This window comes from Dama dama, chromosome 10 (genome assembly GCF_033118175.1).
Source record: "Dama dama isolate Ldn47 chromosome 10, ASM3311817v1, whole genome shotgun sequence".
NCBI classification, from domain to species: Eukaryota; Metazoa; Chordata; class Mammalia; order Artiodactyla; family Cervidae; genus Dama; species Dama dama.
In genome coordinates this window covers 30,103,300-30,127,197 of record NC_083690.1, presented here as the reverse complement: position 1 = coordinate 30,127,197, position 23,898 = coordinate 30,103,300, and the positions used below count along the sequence as shown (strand labels likewise).

The 23,898-nt window shown below is 42.2% G+C and overlaps 1 protein-coding gene across 1 annotated transcript in view; it reads left to right on the top strand.

Moving 5' to 3' along the window:
• GALNT17 (polypeptide N-acetylgalactosaminyltransferase 17) overlaps positions 1 to 23,898 on the top strand; it is a 413,795-nt gene that overhangs the window by 154,223 nt on the left and 235,674 nt on the right. Inside the window, exon 2 of the mRNA XM_061154024.1 lies at positions 9,192 to 9,375. Coding sequence (XP_061010007.1) covers positions 9,192 to 9,375 — 184 coding nt within the window. The remainder of the gene's footprint in view (positions 1 to 9,191; positions 9,376 to 23,898) is intronic.

Genomic DNA, 23,898 nt, shown 5'->3' with positions numbered 1-23,898 from the left:
TTCAGAGATGCGACTGTGCATTCCATCAATGTCAGGTGTGAGTGAAACTGCAACTTGCCTTCCATCGCCTATTACTGACAATCCTTCAGCTCTCCCATGCCTCACCCCCCTTCCTCCACCAGTCAGTAACTCTTCACGCCTTTTCACTCAATGCCAGCCCCTATATACCAGCTGCTGTACTACCATACTTCTCAAGGTACTGCACTATAAGATTTAAAATATATCCTTTATTTTTTGTGGTTGCTTTTTAATGTACTACTTGTGTGAAAAGTATTATAAACCTATTACAGTACAGTACTATACAACTGATTGTGTTAGTTGGGAATACCTGGGCTCACTTCGCTGGACTGACAAAACGCGCTCTCAGAACAGAACTGGTTTGTGTGTAGGGGACCTACTGTATTTGTCTTAGAGAATGATTTATTCAGTTCTCTTCCATCAGGAAGCAACTGATGTAACTGAACTCCTAAGCCTTCACTGAAGATATTAAGACTAACATAACCTTTGGACATCATGTCTGGGAAGCACTGAGCATACAGGACAGAAAATGTCAAAATCAGCATAATAATGCAGATGTCAACAGATGTAAAGATCATCATGCTAGTATATGAACTGGGGAATCAATAATGATTTGATATGAGTCCATGAAGCAGTGTTTACCCATTTCTGACATGTCTCCAGGAGATTTCTGTATCAACACTAGAACCTGGTAATATATTTGGCCAGCCCGGCTTATCCTGCACTTGCTCATTTATTCACTTGCTTTTTGCTTCTGTCCATTCATTCCTGTGTACAGCATACATGAGGTGCATGTGTGTGCCAGGCTGTCTGTAAGAGGCAGAGCTGTCTTCCTGCTCACAGGAAGCCTGTGTCCTTGTAAGTGAACAGTTGAGGACACCTGTGATAGAACAGGAGCAAGGATGTGGTTGAGACTTCTTACCAAGGAGCAGCATCTGATTTTCTGGGCTGGGCAGTTCTCTGCAAGTGTTTTCAGGGTTGTACAGAATAACAAGAGTGACTGCCAGAGGCTCTGAGGGGCAGTGGCTGTGTAGAAGCTTCAGAAGAGGGTAGGGCAGCTAAAAGGATGCAGCAGAGAAGGAAGTGGAATATGAGGCTGGGCAGGGAATCAGCTAGTGCGTGACTTTGTATATTACATGAGAATTTTTGGAATTTTTCCCCCATAGGCAGCAGGAATGTACTAATGAATTTTAAGCAAGCAGTGGTCCGTTGTGTATGTTAGAAAGCTCACTTTGCAAGACACAGGGTTATGTGTTGACTGCAGTAACTCTAGGAAGAGATGACATGTCTTTGAATCTGGTGACAGAAGGGATGGAGGGAAGGAATAGAGACCAAAGGTAAGGGAGGGACTTCCCTGGTGGTTCAGTGGTTAGATTTCTCCTTCCAGTGTCGAGCCGCGAGTTCGATCCCTGGTTGGGAGCTGGGACCCACATGCCTCGTAGCCAAAATACCAAGGCAGAAAACAGAGGCAGTGTTGTGGCAAATTCAATAAAAACTTTGAAAATGATCTACATCAAAAAGATCTTAAAGAAAGAACTCCCAGAGACAAACAAAAAATAAAGATAGGTGAGAACTAGCACCAGGGGTAATTTGAGAAATGAATTTGAAGTATTCTAGTTAGATAGATAGATATAGCAGACATTTATATAGTTAGCATGTATAACACTAATAGTGTATATATATATTATATATATATATATATAAAATAATTAAAGTGCTTAGTATAATGCTTTGTGTCTAATGAAAATTTGTCTGTAAAACTAACAGTTGTATCCAAAAATGGTGCTTCCAATCTCTTTTGGCAGTGTTTCTAGGCAAGCTTTTCTGTTCCATTGATCTTCCTGTCATTTCTTGTTTCATTATCTCACTGTCCTTTTAAAAATTAATTTTTATTGGAATGTATTTGATTTACAATGATGTAATTAGTTGTAGGTATACAGTAAAGTGAATCAGTTATAATGTACCTATATCCGCTGTTTCTTAGATTCCTTTTCCATTTAGGTAATTACACGTATTGAGTAGAGTTCCAGGTGCAATACAGTAGGTCCTTATTAGTTACCTGTTTTATACATGGTGGTATGTATGGTGACTCAGTTGGTGAAGAATTTGCCTGCAATGAGGGAGACCTGGCTTTGATCCCTGGGTTGAGCAGATCCCCTGGAGAAGTTACCCACTCCAGTATTCTGGAGTGGAGAATTCCATGAACTGTATAGTCCATGGGGTCACAAAAAGTTGGACATGACCGAGCGACTTCCACAACATGTCAGTCCCAATCTCCCAATTTATCCCTCCCCCATCTTCCTGCTTGGTAACCATAAGTTTATTTTCTACATCTAGGACTCTATTTCTGTTTTGTAAATAAATTCACTGTACCAGCTTTTCAGACTCCACATATGAGTGATATCATGTATTTGTCTCTCTCCATTTAACTTCACTGAGTATAATATCTGAGTTAATTCATGTCACTGCAAATGGCATTATTTCTTTTTGTGACCAAGTAATATTTCATTACACACACATGCACATGCACGCACACATATGTACACATTATCTTAGTTATTAGAGCTTTTCAATAATTAAATAATAAATTTAATAATTTAATCAGCTGTAAAAAACCTGTAACCTACAGGTTTCCTGGTTCCTCTGCACACACTTATCAAGTATCCCATCTGTCTCTGTAGTCACATTGGCTTCCTCAAGCCACAAGTGGTCCCCTTACTCTCCCAAAAGTACATGGAATCCCAAGAATAAATCTGGAATTATTGCTCACTACTTATGGCTTATGGCTGCAACTTCCTGATTGTCTGTATGTTTTATCAGTTTTTCAAATACTTTAGTGTCATGTGGAATCTCCCTGGGACTCTGTGACCTTTAGGAGGCATTAGGGCCTCTGTCAAGACCCCCCAACACATGCTTGCCCACTGGAAGAAGGCCACGCAACATGCTAGGCTCTTTGGTTGTGTGTGTGTCTGTGTGTGTGTGTCTGTGTGTCTGTGTGTGGTTTCCCTGACACTAGGCTGTGGCTGCCAAGATGAAGAGGAGCTTTATGAGTTGACAAGGCACCAAATTGCATTGTGTTTTCATCTCTGTCCTGGAGTTTGTGTGTCTGTTGTGAGTCCTGATTTCTGAAAGAATAATGCTGGTTATCTGTAAACTCATCAGTTTAAACTGTAACCCTGGAGAAAATGATGGCCTTAGTTATATGGAGGGAGGTGGGGAGGCAGCTGGGAGTGGATTTACAACCTGGGTTCTTTACTTTTTGCTGCCACTATGGAGCTTTTGTAGCTTGGGCCAACAGAAGATAGAAGTGAGCAGAGTGATTTACTCTTGCTGGAGGGTTATCAAGTTATTAAGCCAGGGCACCTCGGGATTTCTGGGCTCCATGTGAGATGGATGAAGCCACTTCCTCATCCACACGAGGTATCCTACAGAAATTTGGTGTTGACTGCACTAGAAAGGAATTTCTAAAATTCCAGAAGTGGAGGTTATTTTTATTAATGTTTGGAAAATTGGATGGCTATTTGAGAGAGATATATATATACAGTTTAGAGCCTTTCCTCTCTGCATCTATGTAAAATTTCCTCCTAGTCACCACATCACTTGAATTATTATTGCATTATTTCTTAACTTAATATTGGATAGGGCACCCCCTTTCATTTTTCTTTTTAAACAAAATGTCCAAGTGTTATCACCTCTGTGTTCTTCTGGATTAATTTTAGAACCTTTTGTTCTGTTTCAGAAAAAGATTCTATTTGGAATTACATTATATCCATACATTAAAAAGAAGTAATGGTATCTTTGTAACATTCCATCTTCTAAGTAAAAATACATATCTCTCTCTCTCTGCTGTTTATGTGTGTTTTATTTCATCCATTTAATAAAATTTCATAATTTTCCTCCTATTGTTTAAAGTTCTAAGTGCATTGTAATATTTGTTGCTTTTACAAATAGAATTTTTTACATTTTAGATTCTGGTTGATTAGAGCCAGAAAACAAAATACTGCCCTGGAAGTTCTTTTGTCACTGGCATGGCCATCTCCAAGGTCACTAGGGCCCTTTTCTCTGCCAAACCAAATGGCCTTTTTCAGGCTTGATTTCCCTGTGACATTCATCAGTGTGAACTCTCTTTTTCTTTATGAATATAAATGTACTATCATATGTAGTCTTAATCCCTCTGCTCTTCTCCTAGTAGATGTCTTTTTTTTTTCCCCCATGTGTATTTAATTTTCTTTCTTGACATCACTTTTAATAGATGGCTCCAATTTCAGTTTCCAGATCTCATTTCTACTCATCGATATGCTCAACCATTTGGAGTTTTTTTTTTTTTTTTTTGGACTTTTTGTTGTTGTTGTTGTTCTTAGTTGTTGCATACAAGATCTTTAGTTGTTGCATTCAAACTATTAGTTGCAGCATGTGGGATCTAGTTCCCTAACCAGGAATTGAGTCCAGCCCGCCTGTATTGGACGCACAGAATCTTAGCCACTGGATCACCAGGAAAGTCCCTCTTAAGAACTTTCTACAGGTCAGGCACTGGAGTGACCACATGCCTGCCCTTAAAGAGACTATCTAGTTGTGGTATCATGGGAGAAATCTTCCTGTGGGTATGAGTAAGATGCTATATCTGTCAAGATCCCAGCCGGAAACAAGTGGCACACCCAGAAGGGCTGACTGAAGAGATTTTAGCAAAACATTTACAAAGGTTTGGGAAGAGGTAAGGGAAATCAGCACGGCCTGGCCAGGCATGGTGTATGACTCCAGGGCTAGCAACAGAAGAGGAAGCAGTTGTCATGCCAGCGCCTGAAGGGTCCGGAGGAGAGCATGGTTAATAGAACACGGGACTGGCTCTAACCCTAGGCTAACCCTAGGCATCGGAGATGCCTGTCTGAACATGACTGTGCCACAGAAGAATGCAGTCTCCACCAAACCACACCTGGTCAGGAGAGAGCTGGGGGACAAACACCCCAACCTCTCTCTCTTCTCAACCATCAGTCTTCTCAAGGTACCTTCTGGTGGTTAAGCCCAACCCAAAGCCAGAAGTCTAAGGGAACCCTTGATACTGTCTATATAGGTGTTATCTCCTGGGGCGTGAAGCAGAGGAAAAGGGTGGAGAGAAACACGAAGAATATTCAGTAAAGGTGCTAGGGGATGGCAGACCTCAGTTTTTTCTTTTTTCTTCCTCACCTTCAACTTCTTGCCAATACTGTCCCTTGGCTTTGCAGTCTTCGGCTACAGTAACTCAGGAAGCAGCGCCTGAGGGACAAGAAGGCAATGCCAAGTCCTCTCCAATATGGTCCCAAGCAGCCACCCCATTCTCTTCCCTCATTGCCCTCTTTCTTCTTTTTGTCAGTTGCGGCTTCCATGCCTACAAGTTCACATCCATCTGGTGTGGCTACAGTTGCTTCTGGCCAAAAAGTACAAGGCACTTTCAGAAAAGAAAGTTCCCTAGGTGCATGGAGTCATCCCAACTTGCCCTGGTGGCATCTCTTCCCAGCTAAGTAAAGACCAACCTGAGTCTTGTTGATGAACTTGAACTTGTATTTGTTGTTGCCAACTGTTTCCGGGGCCTGCTAAATAAGCACATTAAAATGCCAGTGAACATTTTTGCCGCTTTGTTGAACCTTTCTGGCAGATTCAATTGGGGGGAAAATGGGAGCACATGGACCACAAAATATATAATTCGTAGTTGTCACATTGCACTCTGAAGAATGATCTTTTTTGAGACTGCTACGTGGGTGCCTTTCATGATGGAAGAAATAATGCCTCAGAAAGGGAAAAAGAAAATCTCACTGGGAGGTTTCATTCCTAAGTGTCGGTGGTAGGATTAGCCTGTATTCCTAGTCTTAATTCCTTAAGTAATAAGGAATTTTGTAATAAATTCCCTCCCTGGCTTCTCTGCCTGCATTGGAAAGGCTGCCTATGGGAGGGTGCTGGGCAAACACAGCTGAGATACATTGTAGCTTAGAGGTGGCATTTAATGACTGGGGAATGGAAGATATCTATTTAGACTGGACAAAAGAAATGCTGGATAGCCAAGGAGAGAAAAAGGAGTTCACAGATGAAATAAGTAAAAGAATCCAATGCTTTCCATGAAAGCTACTGTGTTATGTTGGAGGTCAATCCTGTCCCACTTGGGCAGCCTCCCTCCTTGACCCTGGGGTTCCATGCTGGCCAGAAATCCACAGAGGACTGTGGTTGTGGCTTTCAAGAAAAGGCTGCACATATTGGGAAGGGAAAGGGAAACCCAGGATGAGTGAGTGAAAGTGCACAAAACAAGAAGAAAAACCCACAGAGTATAGTCTCTTTTTCATCTTTTAAAATTATGTCATATTCCATACATCATATATAGGGCTTCCCAGGTGAATTTAGTGGCAAAGAACCTGTCTGCCAGGGCTGCAGACAGAAGTGGATTTGATCCCTGGGTTGGGACGATCCCATGGAGGAGGGCATGGCAGCCCACTCCAGTATTGTTGCCTGGAGAATTCCATGGACAGAGGAACCTGGTGGGGTACAGTCCACGGGGTCGCGAAGAGTCGGACATGACTAAGCGGCTAACACAGCAAGACTCATGTAAGGGTTCTGACCACATTTAAGGTAGGCTCGTCTGAGCTATGATGTTCGGTAGGTTAGATGTTTTAAATGCATTTTCAACTTAACGATGTCTTCAATTTATGGTGGATTTATCGGGATGTAACTCTTTTGTAAGCTGAGGAACGTCTGTACTTCATTCATTTTTATTGCTAAATATTATCACATTGTCTGAATATACCACATTTTGTTTTATTCATTTGGCAGGTGACAGACACTTAGCTAGTGTGAATAAAGCTTCTCTGAACATTTGTGTACAAGTTCTTGTGTTTTCTTTCCATTTTTCTTGGGTATATACCTAAAAATGGAATTGCTGGGTCATATGGTACAACTATACTTAGCATTTTGAAGAACTTCCAAACTGTTTTACAAAGTAAGTGCACCATTTTACATTCCTACTAGCAATATCCTTTCATGAGTGATTTAAAAATCCAACACAGGTGTCTGTCCTTGACATTTGAAGAGTTTTTGTAGATTTTGGAGCACAGCAAAGGTGATGTTATTGGAATGGTTGGTGTACAATGATGTGGAATGAGAGGTTAAAGACCAGGAAGCAGAAAGTGTTGGAGTAATCCAGTTCTCAGTTGTTGGTTCCTCTGTTTGGATGGTGACAGGCAGAAAAGATGTCAGGGTTCCTGAAGAACACAGTGGACAGTGGAAAAGATTCTTAGAAAAATGATGTTCACTTGAGATCAACCCCGAGGTGCCTGCTTAAGCTTTGCTTTTTGATTTTGTATTACAGAAAATAAATTTCTAGTTTCAGAGGAGTGAGAAAGAGACTACAAGTCTCTCCATTTTGGGGTAGAGAACCATCATGTGACCAGAGCAGACTTACTGGTCTTTAACTTGCTTGGGAATGCTTTCCTGGGAGATCAGCGTCCTCGGCTCCGTGGGCTACCCATCATGAAAGCTGAGGCTGCTGTTGACACCCCTGGTCCATGGTCCTCCTACCAGTGACAGCAAGTGGGTCTTTTGTGGACAAAGTGTGTGTGTGTGTGTGTGTGTGTGTGCGTGCGCGCGCGCGCTTGCGCGCATGCATGTGAGCATACCTGAGGGTGGACAGAGTAGCTTGAACATTTGAAACAGTGAAAGAGAATAAGAGCCCTTCACAACAAAAGTTTTCAAGCCAAGAAATAAAACCTCCCGTAAACTGTAGGATTTAAAAATTACCCATCAAGCTGTTTATCGTATAAATGGAACAATAGGTATAAAGCTGCCACCATCCCCGGAACCCGCAATTGCTCAGTGAAGCTTGTTACAGAGGCCTCCTACTCTACTTGGCTCGGTTATCACCCTTATGGGCTTTTCTTCTCTGTGATTTATTCTCAAACACTTTTGTATTTCCTTTTGCCATTTAGATGAGATTTAAATAAAACCATTAGGTATAGAACAGTGTCAGACGGTTACACACTTTAAACTCATGATAAAATCAATCTGTATATTATTCTCTGTTCAAATGAAGCAAAAACATCTGCTGTCTGGCGGTTCCTTATTACTGGCTGTTCTTATTCTGCATTGTTACCGGGCATCTTCTGGAAGATCTCGCCTTGTGGTAATTGCTCATGAAGACAGGAAATTGGGCAGGGATGACAGGCCCTGTTCTGCCCGTTTTTGGTCCACATGTGCCCTGCTTTGGGCAGTCAGTCTCTCCCTTTCATAAACACCATCCTGATACCCGATCCACCCTAGTTCCCAAAAAGAGGGAGAGGTTCTTCCTGAGTGTGACCAGCCTTAACCCCACACCTCATAATTGTTTTGTTGTTGTTATTCAGTTGCTCAGTCATGTCAGACTCTTTGCGACCCCATGAACTATAACACACCAGGCTTCCCTCTCCTTCACTGTCTCCTGAAGTTAGCTCACATTCACATCCACTGAGTCAGTGATGCCATCCAACCTTCTCATCCTCTGTCGTCCCCTTCTCCTCCTGCCTTCAGTCTTTCCCAGCATCAGGGTCTTTTCCAGTGAGCGAGCTCTTCACATCAGGTGGCCAAAGTATTGGAGCTTCAGCATCAGTCCTTCCAATGATATTCAGGCTTGATTTCCTTTAGGATTGACTGGTTTGATCTCCTTGCTCTCCAAGAGTCTTCTCCACCAACACATTTGGGAAGTGTTGATGCTTTGGAGCTTAGCCTTCTTTATGGTCCAGCTCTCACATCTGTACATGACTACTGGAAAAACCATAGCTTTGACTATATGGACCTTTGTCATTGCTTTGACCTTCCTCTTCATCTAATTTTTAATTGTTTTTTCTAGTCCTTATTCAATTTTTACAGTATTGGTTCCATTTTTTGGTGTTCTTTTTTTTTTGTCCCAAGGCACATGGGATCTTAGATCCATGACCAGGGATCAAACCCTTGCCCCCTGCAATGGAAGGGGAAGTCTTGACCCGAGGCCACCAGGGAAGTCCCCTTCCTCTCAGTTTAAAAGTGCCTGGGGCATATTCCCAATATTGATAAGTTGAGAGCATAATCTTTTCTGCGACGGGTAATGTTAAAATTTCCACTGAAGCTGTGTCTTAGCCTGAGTAACATATCCTGGTATGGTGGTTTTCAACTAATTCTTTTTTTCCCCCTCTCTCTTTTTCTAGGTTTATCCAAATCCCTTGGGCTCATTGAAGGTTATGGTGGACGGGGCAAAGGAGGCCTTCCTGCCACCCTCTCCCCTGCTGAAGAAGAGAAAGCCAAGGGACCCCATGAGAAGTATGGCTACAATTCCTACCTCAGTGAAAAAATTTCACTGGATCGTTCCATTCCAGATTATCGTCCCACCAAGTAAGTTCTGATTCGGTCGCTCAGAGGAGTTGGCTTTGTAGTGTAAACACGTGTCTATGACATTATCTCCTGCTGTTTTGTAACTAGTGGAGAAGCTTTTATCTCATGAGTCTCCTCCGTAATCAATAAATGAGGCTTCCCAGGTGGCTCAGTGGTAATGAATCTGCCTGCCGGCTCAGGAGATATAGGTACCTCCCTGGGTTGGGAAGATCCCTTGGAGAAAGAAATGGCAACCCTGTCCAGTATCTTACCTGGAAATCCTATGGACAGAGGAGCCTGGCGGGCTAAAGTCCATGGAGTCACAAAGAGTCGGCCACGACTAAGCACATATACACGCAAACAAAATCAGTAAACAGTGCTATTGATTATGAAAATAAAGTAAGTAAATTTTTAAAATTTTAATACAAGTAGTACAGAAACATAATCGAAAGAATTTTTAAGTAAAAATAAAAAAAATCTACCATGACCTCATGACCTAGAGGCAGTGACTGGTAAAATCTTAGCATCTTGTCCTTGAATCTATTTTTCTATGCAAATTATGAATCTATATTTCTTTTATCCTTTTTTCATGCAACGTTATTTCACAAGTATTTTCTGGTGTTATTAGTTATGATCATTGTTTCTATTGTTGTACATTTAGGTTTTTTCTAATTTTCTTTATTATAAATAACACTGATGACTATTTCCCCTCTCAAATCTTTATGTACGTTGATTTGATACTTATTTTCATTTTTAAAATTTTTATTTTATTTATTTGTTTTTGGCTGCGCTGGGTCTCCATTACTGCTCTTGGACTTTCTCTGGTTGCAGCCAGCCGGGCCTACTCTTCATTGCAGTACCCAGACTTCTCATTCTGGTGGCTTCTCTTGTTATGGAGCAAGGGCTCTAAGCACATGGACTTCAGCAGTTGTGACACATGGGTTAGTTGCTCTGCAACACGTGGGATTTTCCCAGATTAGGGATGGAACCTGTGTTACCTGCATGGCAGACGGACTCTTATCCACTGCGCCATCAGGGAAGTCCAGACATTTGCTTTCTTAATCCACACTTCTAATGGTATAATCCTTAGATCACATTGTGGCAATACTTTTGGAGGCTCTAGATAACACAGAGAGATGTTTTCCTCCAGAAACTTTATGGCAGTTTCTGCTACTATTAGAATTTTACCTGATCCTTCCGAAACTAGTGTTTCAATAATGCTTTTCCTAGCTGGTAGGTAAGAAAGTACATCCTATGATTGTTTCAACATGTAATTTTTGTGTGAGATTCTTACCTTTGAAACAGTTTGTTTGCATCTTGGTTGGTTTATGAGAGGTCTTTGTTCTGTTCCCTCAGATTTTTCTCCTTGGGAAAGAGAGAAGAGAGATTGGTGGGAAAATCAAGATGCTGGGGGAAATAATCCTATTTTCTAGTCAGTAGTCTTCCTTGGCTTCTTAAACAGATGCTTCATCTTCTGTTAGATTTGTGGTATCTCTCTTTTTTCATTTAGAGTGTGCCCTTGCTTGGACTAGATTATTTCTTTTTCAAATGGATTTTGTACAAATCAGTTAAGTATCCTGGTTACTGAGAAAAATAGATTCAAGATAAAGAAAATTATCTTAAATGGATTTAAAATTGCATCATTAGCTGAGAAACCTGTTAAATCTCTCTCTCTGCCTAATAAGCATATCTTCATTTCGAATCACTAGGAAAACATGCATCACCCCTGTTGCAAGCTATTTTGCATTCCTGGACTTTTGCTTTGAAAAACATCTGGCTGTTTTTATTTCCTGGTGCTCCCTGATTAGCCTTTCTTATTTGGACGTTGGCAAATAAACACAGCCGTATTTTTGTACTCCTTTGAGAATGAAGATGCTTCTAACATGGAGCTTAGTGGAAATGGGTCAGTTGAGCAGTTATCAGTGAGCACCTATTATGTGTCAGATGGTTTTCCCCATGCTGGAGGCAGAGCTTTGGATAAGACGGTCCTTGCCTGTTTACTATCTTGTGTAGGGAGGGAGACAGATGTACAAGTAGATCAGTCCAGCACACTGTGATCTATGTAGGTATGTCAGGCCAGAGACATACACAGTATGTACAGGGAAGACCTAGAAGACCTTAATCTTGAAGGTCTGTGAAGGACTGGAAAATTAAAGAGAGGAGACAAATAAAGACAAGAAAGTAGGGGAACATCAAGAGCAGTGTTGGGGATGCAGATAAAAACCTGGCTCACCCAGGGAGGAATGTAGAGCTCTGTAGTGTTCTTTAGTGTAGCATGGTGGCTTGAATAGACCACTTAGATCTGGTCCCTCCAGAAAGTTTACTAACATGATAGTAAAAGACTAGAGTGAATGGCAGCCTATAAGGGACAAAAATAGGTTAGGCTGTCATGGCAGGGAAGAAACACCCACAAAGATTTGGAAGATGGAAAGAGGATGAATGAATGGTAACTGACCGCGCAAACTGAATGAGGCTGAGACCCATCCTTCTAGTATGATGGGAAGTAGTGGGGAGGGCAGAAGAGTGTAGCCTGGTCACACCTCAGAAACCAGACTCGGGAACTGGAGGTTCTGGGTCCTTCTGATGACTGAAGGGAGATTTGAATAGAAGGATTATAGCTATGTCCCCACATCCTTTCCTCAGCTTTACACAGCCAGAGACTGCCCTTTGCTATCTGGTGGAGTATGGGAGGTTTATTCTCTGGAGAAGATGGACTCTGGGCTTTAGTTCATAAGATGACAGAGGATGCAGGTCAAGAAGCTACAGTTAGAACCGGACATGGAACGACAGACTGGTTCCAAATTGGGAAGGGAATATGTCAAGGCTGTATATTGTCACCTTGCTTATTTAACTTATATGCAGAGTACATCATTTGAAATGCTGGACTGGATGAAGCACAAGCTAGAATTAAGATTGCCGGGAGAAATATCAATAATCTCAAATACGCAGATGATACCACCCTTATGGCAGAAAGCAAAGAGGAACAAAAGAGCCTCTTGTTGAAAGTGAAAGAGGAGAGTGACAGAGTTGCCTTAAAACTCAACATTCAAAAAACTAAGATCATGGCATCCAGTCCCATCACTTCATGGCAAATAGATGGGGAAAAAATAGAAACAGTGAGAGACTTTATTTTGGGGGGGCTCCAAAATCACTGCAGACGGTGACTGCAGCCTTGAAATTAAAAGACACTTGCTCCTTGGAAGAAAAGCTATGACCAACTTAGACAGCATATTAAAAAACAGAGACATTATTTGCCAACAAAGGTCCATCTAGTCAAAGCTATTGTTTTTCCAGTAGTCATGTGTGGATGTGAGAGTTGGACTATAAAGAAAACTGAGTGCTGAAGAGTTGATGCTTTTGAACTGTGGTGTTGGAGAAGACTCTTGAGAGTCCCTTGGACTGCAAGGAGATCCAACCAGTCCATCCTAAAGGAAATCAGTCCTGAATATTCATTGGAAGGACTGATGCTGAAGCTGAAACTCCAGTACTTTGGCTATCTGATGCGAAGAGCTGACTCATTGGAAAAGACCCTAATGCTGGGAAAGAGTGAGGGCAGGAGAAGGGGACGACAGAGGATGAGGTAGTTGGATGGCATCACCAACTCAAGGACATGAGTTTGAGCAAGTTCTGGGAGTTGGTGATGGATAGGGAGGCCTGGTGTGCTGCAGGCCATGGGGTCGCAAAGAGTCAGACAGGACTGAGCGACTGAACTGAACTGATGACAGAAGATAGGGCTGTATACTACGTGAGGACACCCTTGGCTTCATTACCTGTGCAGGTGTTCACACTCCTATAGTCAAGAGTTGGAAGAAGCCACTCTAAGAAGTCATCCAACCTAAGAAAAAGGCCTGTAGATCCAATAGTTCCCTTCCATCCCTGAAATATCTGGGTTCCGCTCATTAAACATACCTAGACCTGTCTTACTCTAAAATCAGAAAGGAGAACCAGGATCTGTAGACATTTCAGGAGAATATTATATAAGACCCTGATGACAACAACTGCGATAGAAAAGGCATTTGGAGGAGAGAGACTAATAACAAACTTTAAAACTATAATTAATGTCTTAGTTCATGAAATGTTTTATTTTATTCACAAAACAAAGATCAAGTGCTATGTTCAAGTAATAATCAGAGAAAAATAGAGATCTTGGAAGTTAAAAGTAAGATAGAAATAAATAGTTCAACGGAAAGTTAGGTAAATAAATTTTTGCGGTGATATAAATTATTGTGGTGATCCCATCACAAATTATACAAATATCGCATCAATACACCTGAAACTAATACAATGTTAGCCATGACTTACTTGTGTTATAACTGGAGTTTGTACCTTTTGACTCTCTTCATCTGTCACTACCCACGTCCCATCTCACCTCTGGCAACTATGATCTGTTCTTTTGTTTTTAAAGAGCCTGCATATAAGTGAGATCTTACAGCATTTCTGTGTCTGACCCACTTCACTTAGCATAATGCCCTTAAAGTCTATTCGTATCATTGCTATCGAGATTTCGTTCTTTTTATGGCTGAATAATATGTATATTTATGTATCACATCTTCTTTATCCGTTCATCCATCGATGGACACTTTGTTTCCATATTGTGGCTTTTGTAAATAATACTGCAGTGAATGTAGGGAGGGCAAATACATTTTTTGAATTAGTGGGTTTTTTTAATGTGTAAACACCCAGAAATGGAATTGCTAGATCATATGGTAGTTCTATTTTTAATATTTTGAGGAAATTCCACACTGCTTTCTATAGTGGCTATACCTATTTACATATCTAGCAAAAGTGCACAAGGGTTCCCTTTTCTCCACATCCTCACCAACACTTGTTATTTCTAGTTCTTTTTTTGTTGTTATTAATTGCCACTCTGTTAAAAAAAAAAAATAATAATTGCCACTCTGTAATACCAGGTGTGATATCTCATTGTAGTATAAGAAAATTAAATCTTCATGGTCAGAAACAGAAAATCAATTGAAAAATGTCTAAAATTTAAACATCTGGAAATAGTAGCATAACAATTGCTATTTAGAAACATTGAAATTACAGAAATGGGATGAGACTGTATACATCTTGTTTTTTTTTGTTTTTGTTTTTATAGGCAGTAAATTTTATTTTTTTCTCTTAAAATTAGCCTTTCTTTTTTTTTTCATTTATTTTTATTAGTTGGAGGCTAATTACCATCTTGTTTTAATAAAGTAAAAGTTTAGGGACTTGCCTAGCGGTCCAGTGGTTAAGACTGCCTCCCAATGCAGGGGTCGTGGTTCCTATTCCTGGTAGGGGAGCTAGCATCCCACATGCCTCATGGACAAAAAAACCCAAAACATAAAAAGAAACAATATTGTGACAAATTCATTAAAGACTTTAAAAATTCTCCACATCAAAAAAAATCTTAAATTTTTTTAATAAATAAAAATTTAATGAAGTAATAAATATAAATCTATACCAAAATATTAAGAGCAGGATTAGGAATGGTGAAAGTATGATAAAAGAAAGAGGAGAACTGCATTGAAGAACATGACCACCTCTGCCTTTTTAGAATCTGGGGAGGTATATGGAGGATGAATTTGAAGGTGAAATTAAAGAGGAACTTGAGAGCTTGCCCACATGCCATACATGGCGACCAGAGGTAGCATTATAAATTCTGGGCTCCACAGCCAAGGACACCGAATTAACCTTGGTTAATTGCAAATTAATCCTTGCCATCAAATGGTGGCAAATGCCTTGCCTGTAGAAGCTGCTCCTCTGATATTTGAGCCCAGGGCATATGAGGGGAGACAGCTATCTGGAGCCAGAGTAATTCTCTTCCTCCCCCTGCAGCCTGGAGAAACTGTGCCCCCACAGGCAAGACCTTTGTTGTGACACGCCCCAAAAGCTCTCTGAGGTTTAGAGAATTTAAATGAGCTAGTTTCATTGCATTTTTATAGAGAACCTCAAGTTGCTTTAATTCTTATTGTTTTATTATTCTACTACTCTCGACAGAATTGTTTCTCTCATAAATATGAATGAACTGGGGGGTAATCGTGGGATTAACCATTTGTGAGTCATATTTCATTAAATGGATTCCAAAATGTGTTTTAATTCCATGATTTTTTTCTTCCCCTGGACGGATATTTTAAATTTGTATGAACCCCCAACTGCCAATCTTTCCATTTTCATTTCTTCACTGCTTTAAAGGAGAGAAAGATCTCATCTCTCGGAATACGGATAAATATTCTGCTTTGTTTTGTGTTTCTTTTCCATGACTGTTACATTTTGCTCCTCCATCCATCTAGAGTTTATTTTCGATTATGGTATGAGGTATGTATCTTTTGTTTCAAATGTCTGTCCTTTATTTTTTCAAAGCAGCTTTTTCAAAATGATTTTGGAAATAACTCTTTCTCTTATTTGGAGCTGTTCAATGGAATACATTTTGTACTTTTTTATACACAAGTGGGCTTATTTTCTAGGCTCTGTGCTATTTCTTTGGTCTTTTTGTTGTTGTTGTTGTTCATTTTCTTTTGTTTGTTTTTTTAAAAAAATCATTGAAAATGATTTTTGACCAAAGTCCCCAGTCTGCCGGTGTTGAAGGCATCATGAGGAAGGAGGCACACCTTGGCCCCCTGGGAAGTCAAAGTGGGTGGGGCAGTCAGGTGGTGTCTTGCAGTCCTTTGGGTTGTTTTCAGAGGACCTGAGACCCTAAGGAAAGGTAAGGAAATGCACGTTTCTGGGAGAGTCAGAGTGCAGTGAAGAGGTGACCTTGATCTTAATGGTGGGCAGGGGTTCTCCCTCTCTGGAGAAGACAGAACATTGGAGAGAACGAGCAGCACATGCAGGAGAACTGGGGAAGTTCTTGATTTGGGGCCTGGGGAAACAGCACAGAAACTTTGGGTTGAGTGATAGAATCTCCAGAGTGAATCATGAAAGAGGTTGGAGAGGAAGGAGGAAGCAGATTGTGGAGCATGTTATGTGCCAACCCCGCCTTGGGTAGGGACTTTCATCCTTGTCATTGGATGCCAATGAAGGACTTGGAGCAAGATGGTATTATTGTGATGTGTATGCTCAGTCATGTCCAACTCTTTGCAACCCCATAGACTGAAGCCCACCAGGCTCCTCTGTTCATAGGATTTTCCAGGCAAGAAGACTGGAGTGGGTTGCCATTTCCTTCTCCAGGGGATCTTCTTGACCCAGGGATTGAAGCAGCATCTCCTGTGTCTCCTGCGTTGAAGGCAGATTCTTTACCACTTGATCCATTGGGAAAGGCCATTGTTGTGAGTTTTTTTCTTTAAAAATAATGTTTAACTGTGGCAAGAATGTGAGAAAGGTTAGAGGAGTTGGAAGCTGGGAGCAGGATGGCTAAATAAAATCTCTTCTTTTCCCACTCAACACCTGGTGAGTGCCAACTCTTTGCTAGGCAATGCCTGACAGAAGAGAAAGACTTGGATAATATGGTGAGTGTTTTATAAGGGTCCCATTCCTTTCACAGAAGTGATTTTTCTGTAACAAACAGGGGACTAAGACGGGTTAGAGTGGAAGTTTCAGAAAAACTCTAAGAATCAGCAAGATGAGTCAGTTAATTGGATAGAGGGGAAGAGGGTGCAATCAGAAGTTTCTAGCTTGGGAGACAGTGGAAGTGATTTCATTAAGCGAAAGAGAGAGTCCTGCAGAGAGGTTCATGTTTTGCAGGGAGTCAGTAGAGGGGAGAGCAATGCTGCTTGTCCAGGGGTCCCCATAGCTATGGCTTTCTTGAGGGAACCATGAGATGAGTAAGTCCAGCTTGGCTTTATTCATTATTTGACTATGTGTGTGCAAGCAAGGAGATGATGTTTGCAGACACCAGAAGCCAGGCAAGGCTTTATTAACCCCCACTCCATTCCCTTGCCAGTGTATCTCATTCTATATCATACCATGACATATTAATTATCCACTTGCCCACTTATCTCGTAATATGGGGGAGGGGCCAACCAGCAACACACAAACCTGTCTGAGCTTATTAAAGCCACAGCTGAGATCCCTGCCTACATTTTATGGCTTGCTTCCTTCTCCCAGACCATGTAGGTAATTTACAGGCAGTTCCTACTGCTGTTATCTTCAATTTCTCCTTTGGCCTCCTGCTTATAAATCCCCAATGTCGAGTTTCTTTGGAATTCATTTTGCTGCACTCACAAAGTCTCCTCTTTCCTTCATTGTCACCATTCGAAGCTGTTATAGGCCACCAGTGTCTATTTTGGACATAGCATGAGATGTCTGTGGGCTATCTTCAAGTCATGTCTGTTGGACAACTGTGTGTTTGGGTCTGAGGATCAGGAAGGGTGCTCTGGCCCAACCACAGAGATTTTGAATCATCCAAATCCAGTGGGTATTTTAGGCTGAGTTTGTGTGTGTATACGAGTTATGGTGTGATCATTTAGTGGAATGCATCTACTCATTGTTCAAGACCCAACTCAAGTTGTCCATTTCCTGTGAAAAGGACACATTTGATAATTACAGCTGTGACTGGGCTTTTTTTCCCTGAATTATTCCTCTGAGGATACATACCCTACATCTCATATGCTGGCCTTCAGATAAATTGAGAGCACCTTTGAAAGCTCAAGAATCTTATGTTAAAACTTTCTCTTTCATAAACATGGGCACAGAGGGTAGTCATCCAATAAATCCTTGTTGGTTGAAATAATAAGTAGTTGCCTGCTTAGGAGTGTCTTTGAATCACTAACGACAATAATTATTCCCTTTTATTGACCGCCTTTTATGTTTTTGTCACTGGGCTGCATGTTTTATTGATCTCGTTTGAATTTAACCACTCGCCGAAGTAGCTGTGACCATGTCTGTTTTATAAATGAGGGAAGGGACACTGGAGCAGTGAACCAGCCTGCCTGAGGTCACACAGCCTGACCGTGCTGGAGCCTGGATCCGAACCCTGCTCAGTGGGTGTCCTCAGGATCTGTGCACATCCCCCCACACAGAGTTGCCTCTGCCTACCGATCTATATCTGTGTGATGGAACTTTCTACTCCATGCTGGTATCACTAGAAGGAAAAAAATTCTGAGTCTTAGAGATGGGACTGTTCCTTCAGGGAAGTGCATGTGTGTGCATACATGCACACCTATGTGTTTGTGTGCGTGTGTGTGTGTGTGTGCATGCATGTGTTTAGTTGTGTGTGTTTACCTCCTACATTTTCTTTGCTTGTTTCCCGTTTACCACTTCCAACTCTACCAAAATTCCACTACCAAAGGGGCTGTATCTTGAATTTGATTAACTATTGCCCGTTAAGACCTCCTGGTGCTGTGCTGTGCTTAGCTTGACGGTTTGTGACCCCATGGACTGGGGCCCACCAGGCTCCTCTGTCCATGGGGATTCTCCAGGCAAGAATACTGGAGTGGGTAACCTATCCCTTCTCCTGGGGATCTTCCCAACCCAGGAATTAAACCGGGGCCTACTGCTTTGCAGAAAAATTCTTTACCAGTTGAGCTACCAGGGAAGCCCAAAACCTCCTGGTATATACTGTAATATAGTTGAAATCCTCTTTAAGGGATATGGTATTTTGAGGGGGATAAAATTCAGGAAAAATAACTATTGTAATGTTATTAGGTTCAGAAAGTGTCTCACCAGAGAGTTAATTTCACCTACAGGCATAACCAGGACAAACTTCTTTGGCTAGATCTGGTTCTTACCTAGTTTGGGAGGTGGGAGAGTGATGAGAAATCTGAATGGGATGGGGAGGGGGTGGGCTTCCAGTACTCAAGGGTAGTAATTCCTGAAATATTTGTTAGTGAATGTTTGTCCCATTTTCATGAGTTCCCCAGGTCTGAAGAGTGTGTCTGAGTCACTTAAAAACATTTAATGAGAGTTTTTCATGGAGGTCAAGAGCTCAGATTTGGAAACATGACTGAGTCTAATCCCTGCTTTGTGTTTTAAAGGCTCTGTGACCTTGGGCAAGTTATTTAACCTTTCTGTACCTCAGTTTCCTCATATGTGAAATGCTGATATTGACTTCATAAAATTGTTGTGAAGAGTAAATCGATCATTACATATGACCTGCAGAGACTAATATACCAGGCATTACTTTGAGACCTTCTCATGAATTAATGATATCTGATCAATAAGTGTTAGTTGTGATTATTTTTCAAAAGCTCCTTTACCTTACATATCCCTTATCCTTAAAATACCATGAAGATTTAATGACAGAATCTTTAGGAAAGTGGGGCTTCCCTTGTGGCTCAGCTGGTAGAGAATCCTTCTTCAATCCAGGAGACCTGGGTTCGATCCCTGGGTTGGGAAGGTCCCCTGGAGAAGGGAAACCTAGAGAACTCCATGGACTACAGTCCATGGAGTGGCAAAGAGTCAGACATGACTGGGTGACTTTCTCTTTCACTTTCACTTTCTTTCGGAAAGTATCTACCCAAATGAAATGTGGCTACCTCTGTGTCCCTTGCTCCAATAATGGAAAACATGAGTCTACAGTAATGGCCATTCCCTTGTCCCCACATCAGCATGGAATTCCAGGGCACCTGGCCTGAGACAGGCACCAGGCTGTGGTGAGCAGCTGGGAAGGAATGTTTGCTTCCTAAGGCTCTTCCAGGGCCAGTCAGGAGGCTTAGCTTTGAGATTCACCATGGCTCCCATATTGAGGAAGGCCAATTAAGTTAACCTTAAAAATGCGTTCCAGTATACATTGCTGCTGCTGCTAAGTCTCTTCAGTCGTGTCTGACTCTGTGCGACCCCATAGACGGCAGCCCCCCAGGCTCCCCCGTCCCTGGGATTCTCCAGTCAAGAACACTGGAGTGGGTTGCCAGTTCCTTCTCCAATGCATGAAAGTGAAAAGTGAAAGTGAAGTCGTTCAGTCATGTCCGACTCTTCGAGACCCCATGGACTGCAGCCCACCAGGCTCCTCCATCCGTGGGATTTTCCAGGCAAGAGGACTGGAGTGGGGTGCCATTGCCTTCTCCGCCAGTATACATTAGGGGCTGACATATACTGTTGATTCCCCTTATACAAAGCACTTAGAATAGTCAGATTCATAGTCAGAAAGTACAGGGGTAGATGTCAGGGGCCATAAGTGAGGGGGTGACAGGGAGGGGGGTGGCTTGTTGCTGTTGTTCAGTCGCTAAGTTGTGCCCAGCTCTTTGTGACCCCATGGGCTGCAGCCCTCCAGGCTTCCCCGTCCTCCACTATCTCCCCGAGTTTGCTCAAACTCACGTCCGTTGAGTCGATGATGCCATCCAACCATCTCACCCCCTGTGGCCTCCTTCTCCTCCTGCCCTCAGTCTTTCTCAGCATCAGGGTCTTTTCCAGTGAGTCGGCTCTTTTCATCAGATGGACAGAGTGTCAGTTTAGGAAGGGGAAGAATTCAGGAGATGGATGATGGTGAGAGTTAACACAACGTCAGTGAACTTGGTGCCACTGAACTGTACAGTTAAATATGGTCAAAGTCATATGTTTCATATTATGTGCCTTTTCCTACAATCAAAAAAAATTTTTTTTAAAAAAAGGAAGGCTAGTGGAGTGAAGGGCAGTTGCCTCCTGTCTCCATTCAGCCGTCATCCGTAGTGATCAGACCCAAAAGCACAGGATAGTGTCTGTTGTTACTTTTTCACAAGTTGAAATGGTTATTTTTTTCCCAGATATGAAAATCATCTATTCGATGAAAAGGACTGAATACTAAAAAAAAAAAAAAACAAACCCACACGTGTTTAAGTGTTTTACAAAGGGAGGTCTTTGGAACTTGTTAAAAATGTAGGTTACTGGGCCCTATGGACTTCCTGGGCCGAAGTCCTGGCTGCTTTCTATGAATTAACTCCCTCTGTTGAGACCCTCTGAGATGGTAAGGAGAGTTTTGAAAGAGCAGGCATTGTTCAGCTGTGGCCTTTGCTGAGGAAAGCCTGTATGCTCGGTGAAGTTTTGATGTTTTGAGGCTTCTGTGGAGCTGCTCCGATGTGGAGTTTGACTGGGCCTCAGAAGCTGACTGTAGGTGAAGGGGGACGGGTGGGGGTAGGGAGTGCAGCTGGGAGTGGGCTCCCCCTTCCAGGTCTTACTGGGGTCTGCGTGGTGCAGGGACCACCCTTTGCTGCCACCACATGCTCCTGTCTCAGTGCTGGAAACTGTTACAGTCAAGGGGCAGATGACTCCATTTTCAACACTTCTTGCCCATTACACAAAGATGGGAATCTTAGAATAACGATGATGATTCAGACAAGCGTCTGGACTGTTCTTGGGGTAAACATGTCAGAAATTTCAAGAAGGAGATGCAGAAGCTTGTAGGGGGCCTGCATTCCTCCTTGGTTCCCCGACTCCCTCCATGGGAAAGCCTGACCCAGATGCTCAGCCGTCAAGGGGCAGTGACATCACCTGGGTGTGTTTAACTTTGGGAACCCAGACTCCACCCCAGAGTGTATGCATGGATTCAGAACCCCTGGATACAGAGGACTATTATAATTAAATCAGAATCCTTGAGAGTGGGGGCTCAAGCATCAGTATTAATTTCTATTTTCATGCTTTTAAATTTTTTTTTTTTTGGCTACACTAAGTCTTTGTTGTGGCATGCAGGCTTCTCTAGTTGCTGCACTCGGGGCTTAATTGTCCTGAGGCTTGTGGGATCTTAGTTCCCCAACCAGAGCCCCCTGCATTCCAAGGCGAATTCTTAACCACTGGACTGCCAGGGAAGCACCTCCCTTAATTTCTTGTTCATAGGCTCTCCAGGTAACTTCTGAGTAATTTATATGGGGATTGACACAGGAGAATTGTAGGAGAACAGCTCACCTCGTGTCATTCTGAGAAATTCCCATAATGCCTGTTACTGGGGACTCTAGATTTGAAACCTACAGCCTGTTTGTTTCTAGGGGGTTTTCCTGTCTGCTTAGTCCCATATTCTTGCACTGTGTTCACATTCTTCCACTGTGTCCTATATTCTTGCAGTGTACGCTGAGATAAAATGACCTCAGGCAGCGGACACACACACACACAGGTGCACACACACACATACACACACACACACACACACACACACACACACACACACACACACGCCCTGTAAGAAAGCCTAGTCTCAGGCAGCAGACACACACAATGTCTCAAAACATGGAGAACCACATTCTTTGCACTGGAATCACCAAGGCTGCTGCTGGCAGGTTTAAAGCGTCATCTTGGCCCAGCTATAGAGCTGGTAGACTGGGAAATCTGCATTGTTTCACAGGATCCCTGAATGATTCTTATTTTTAAATTTGGAGGATCCTAGGGCTCTGTCATTTTCTGAGATTCTGTAGAGGCAGGTGGAAGAAGAAATGAGGGTCGGAACAGGGTAAAGATTCCCATGCTTGAGAAGTTCCTGTTCTTGATTTATCTTGTGTCCTGTCCCTCTTGGCTTCTTCCTTTCCATCCCATATCCTTGAGTGCATCTGTTTATTCAGTGAATGAAAATGAATAGAAACCGACCTCATTTTGAATGATTTTCCTTTTAGAATCTCATTATACCCCATGAAATGGTTGAAACTCTCTGGGGGTGTTTCAGATGCAGAGATTTAGAGTAGAAAGATAAATATGAAGCTGAGATACTATCAGCATTATGAGGGGTGTCATTAATATGATGAGGATAAAGGACTTAGCTAATTTTCAGGAAAGTATTCTCATGTCTCCTGAAGATAGTGCCAGCCCGGCTGCCCCCAAGTTTATGAATTGGCAAAGTTAATTTAATTTTTTATTGGGAATCTGAAAAGATTCTCGTCTAAACGCATTAAAGTGAGGCTGCAGAAGAGTCCCCTTTATTTCTTTGTTCTAGAGAGCTTTTTGGACAAGTTTCAATTTCTTTCATGGGGATCTTGCAAACAGTAGGTAGAAACCAACGTGAACCTTGTCCAGTCTACGTAAATGGATCTGCTCTGTGGTCTGTTTACAACCAAGAGGGTCATTGAATTCTCGGTTCTCTTTCCCCACATGTAGATGTGACTATGGGAAATGGAATTCTCATAAATGAACTTATAGCCTTGAATCAAACCAATGTTGGGATTTACAGCAGTGGCGATTCTTGCTTCTACAGCCCTCTGAGTACTTTACGTGAGGATTGACACAGAATTGTAGAACAGCTCACCTCGTGTCATTCTGAGAAATTCTCATGACGCCTGCTACTGGGGACTCTAGACTTGAAACCTACAACCTGTATGTTTCTAGGGGGTTTTCCTGTCTGCTTAGTCCTGCTGTGCCCCATACTCTTGCAGTGTAATCTGAGATAAAATGACCTCGAGCAGCAGATACACACACACACACCCTGGAAGAAAGCCTGCTCTAGCCTATACGAACTAGTTTTAGCCAGCCCACCTGATTCCACCCTGATGTGTCTAGTGGATAGGTATGTGAACTACCTTTCTGGAAACATTTGTTTCTCAGTCATGAATATGATCAATAAGGCAAACATCTCTGCCATCACAACACCTTTTTATGTATGAAGTTGGTTGTTTTTGCTCTGTGAGTGGAGTAAACATCCCCCAAAGTGGCAGCAGGAGAATACCACAATCCTTTGTAACAAGGTGAGATTTACAGCGCCCTAAGAGCTGGAGGGATGAAAAAGGCTTCTGGTGG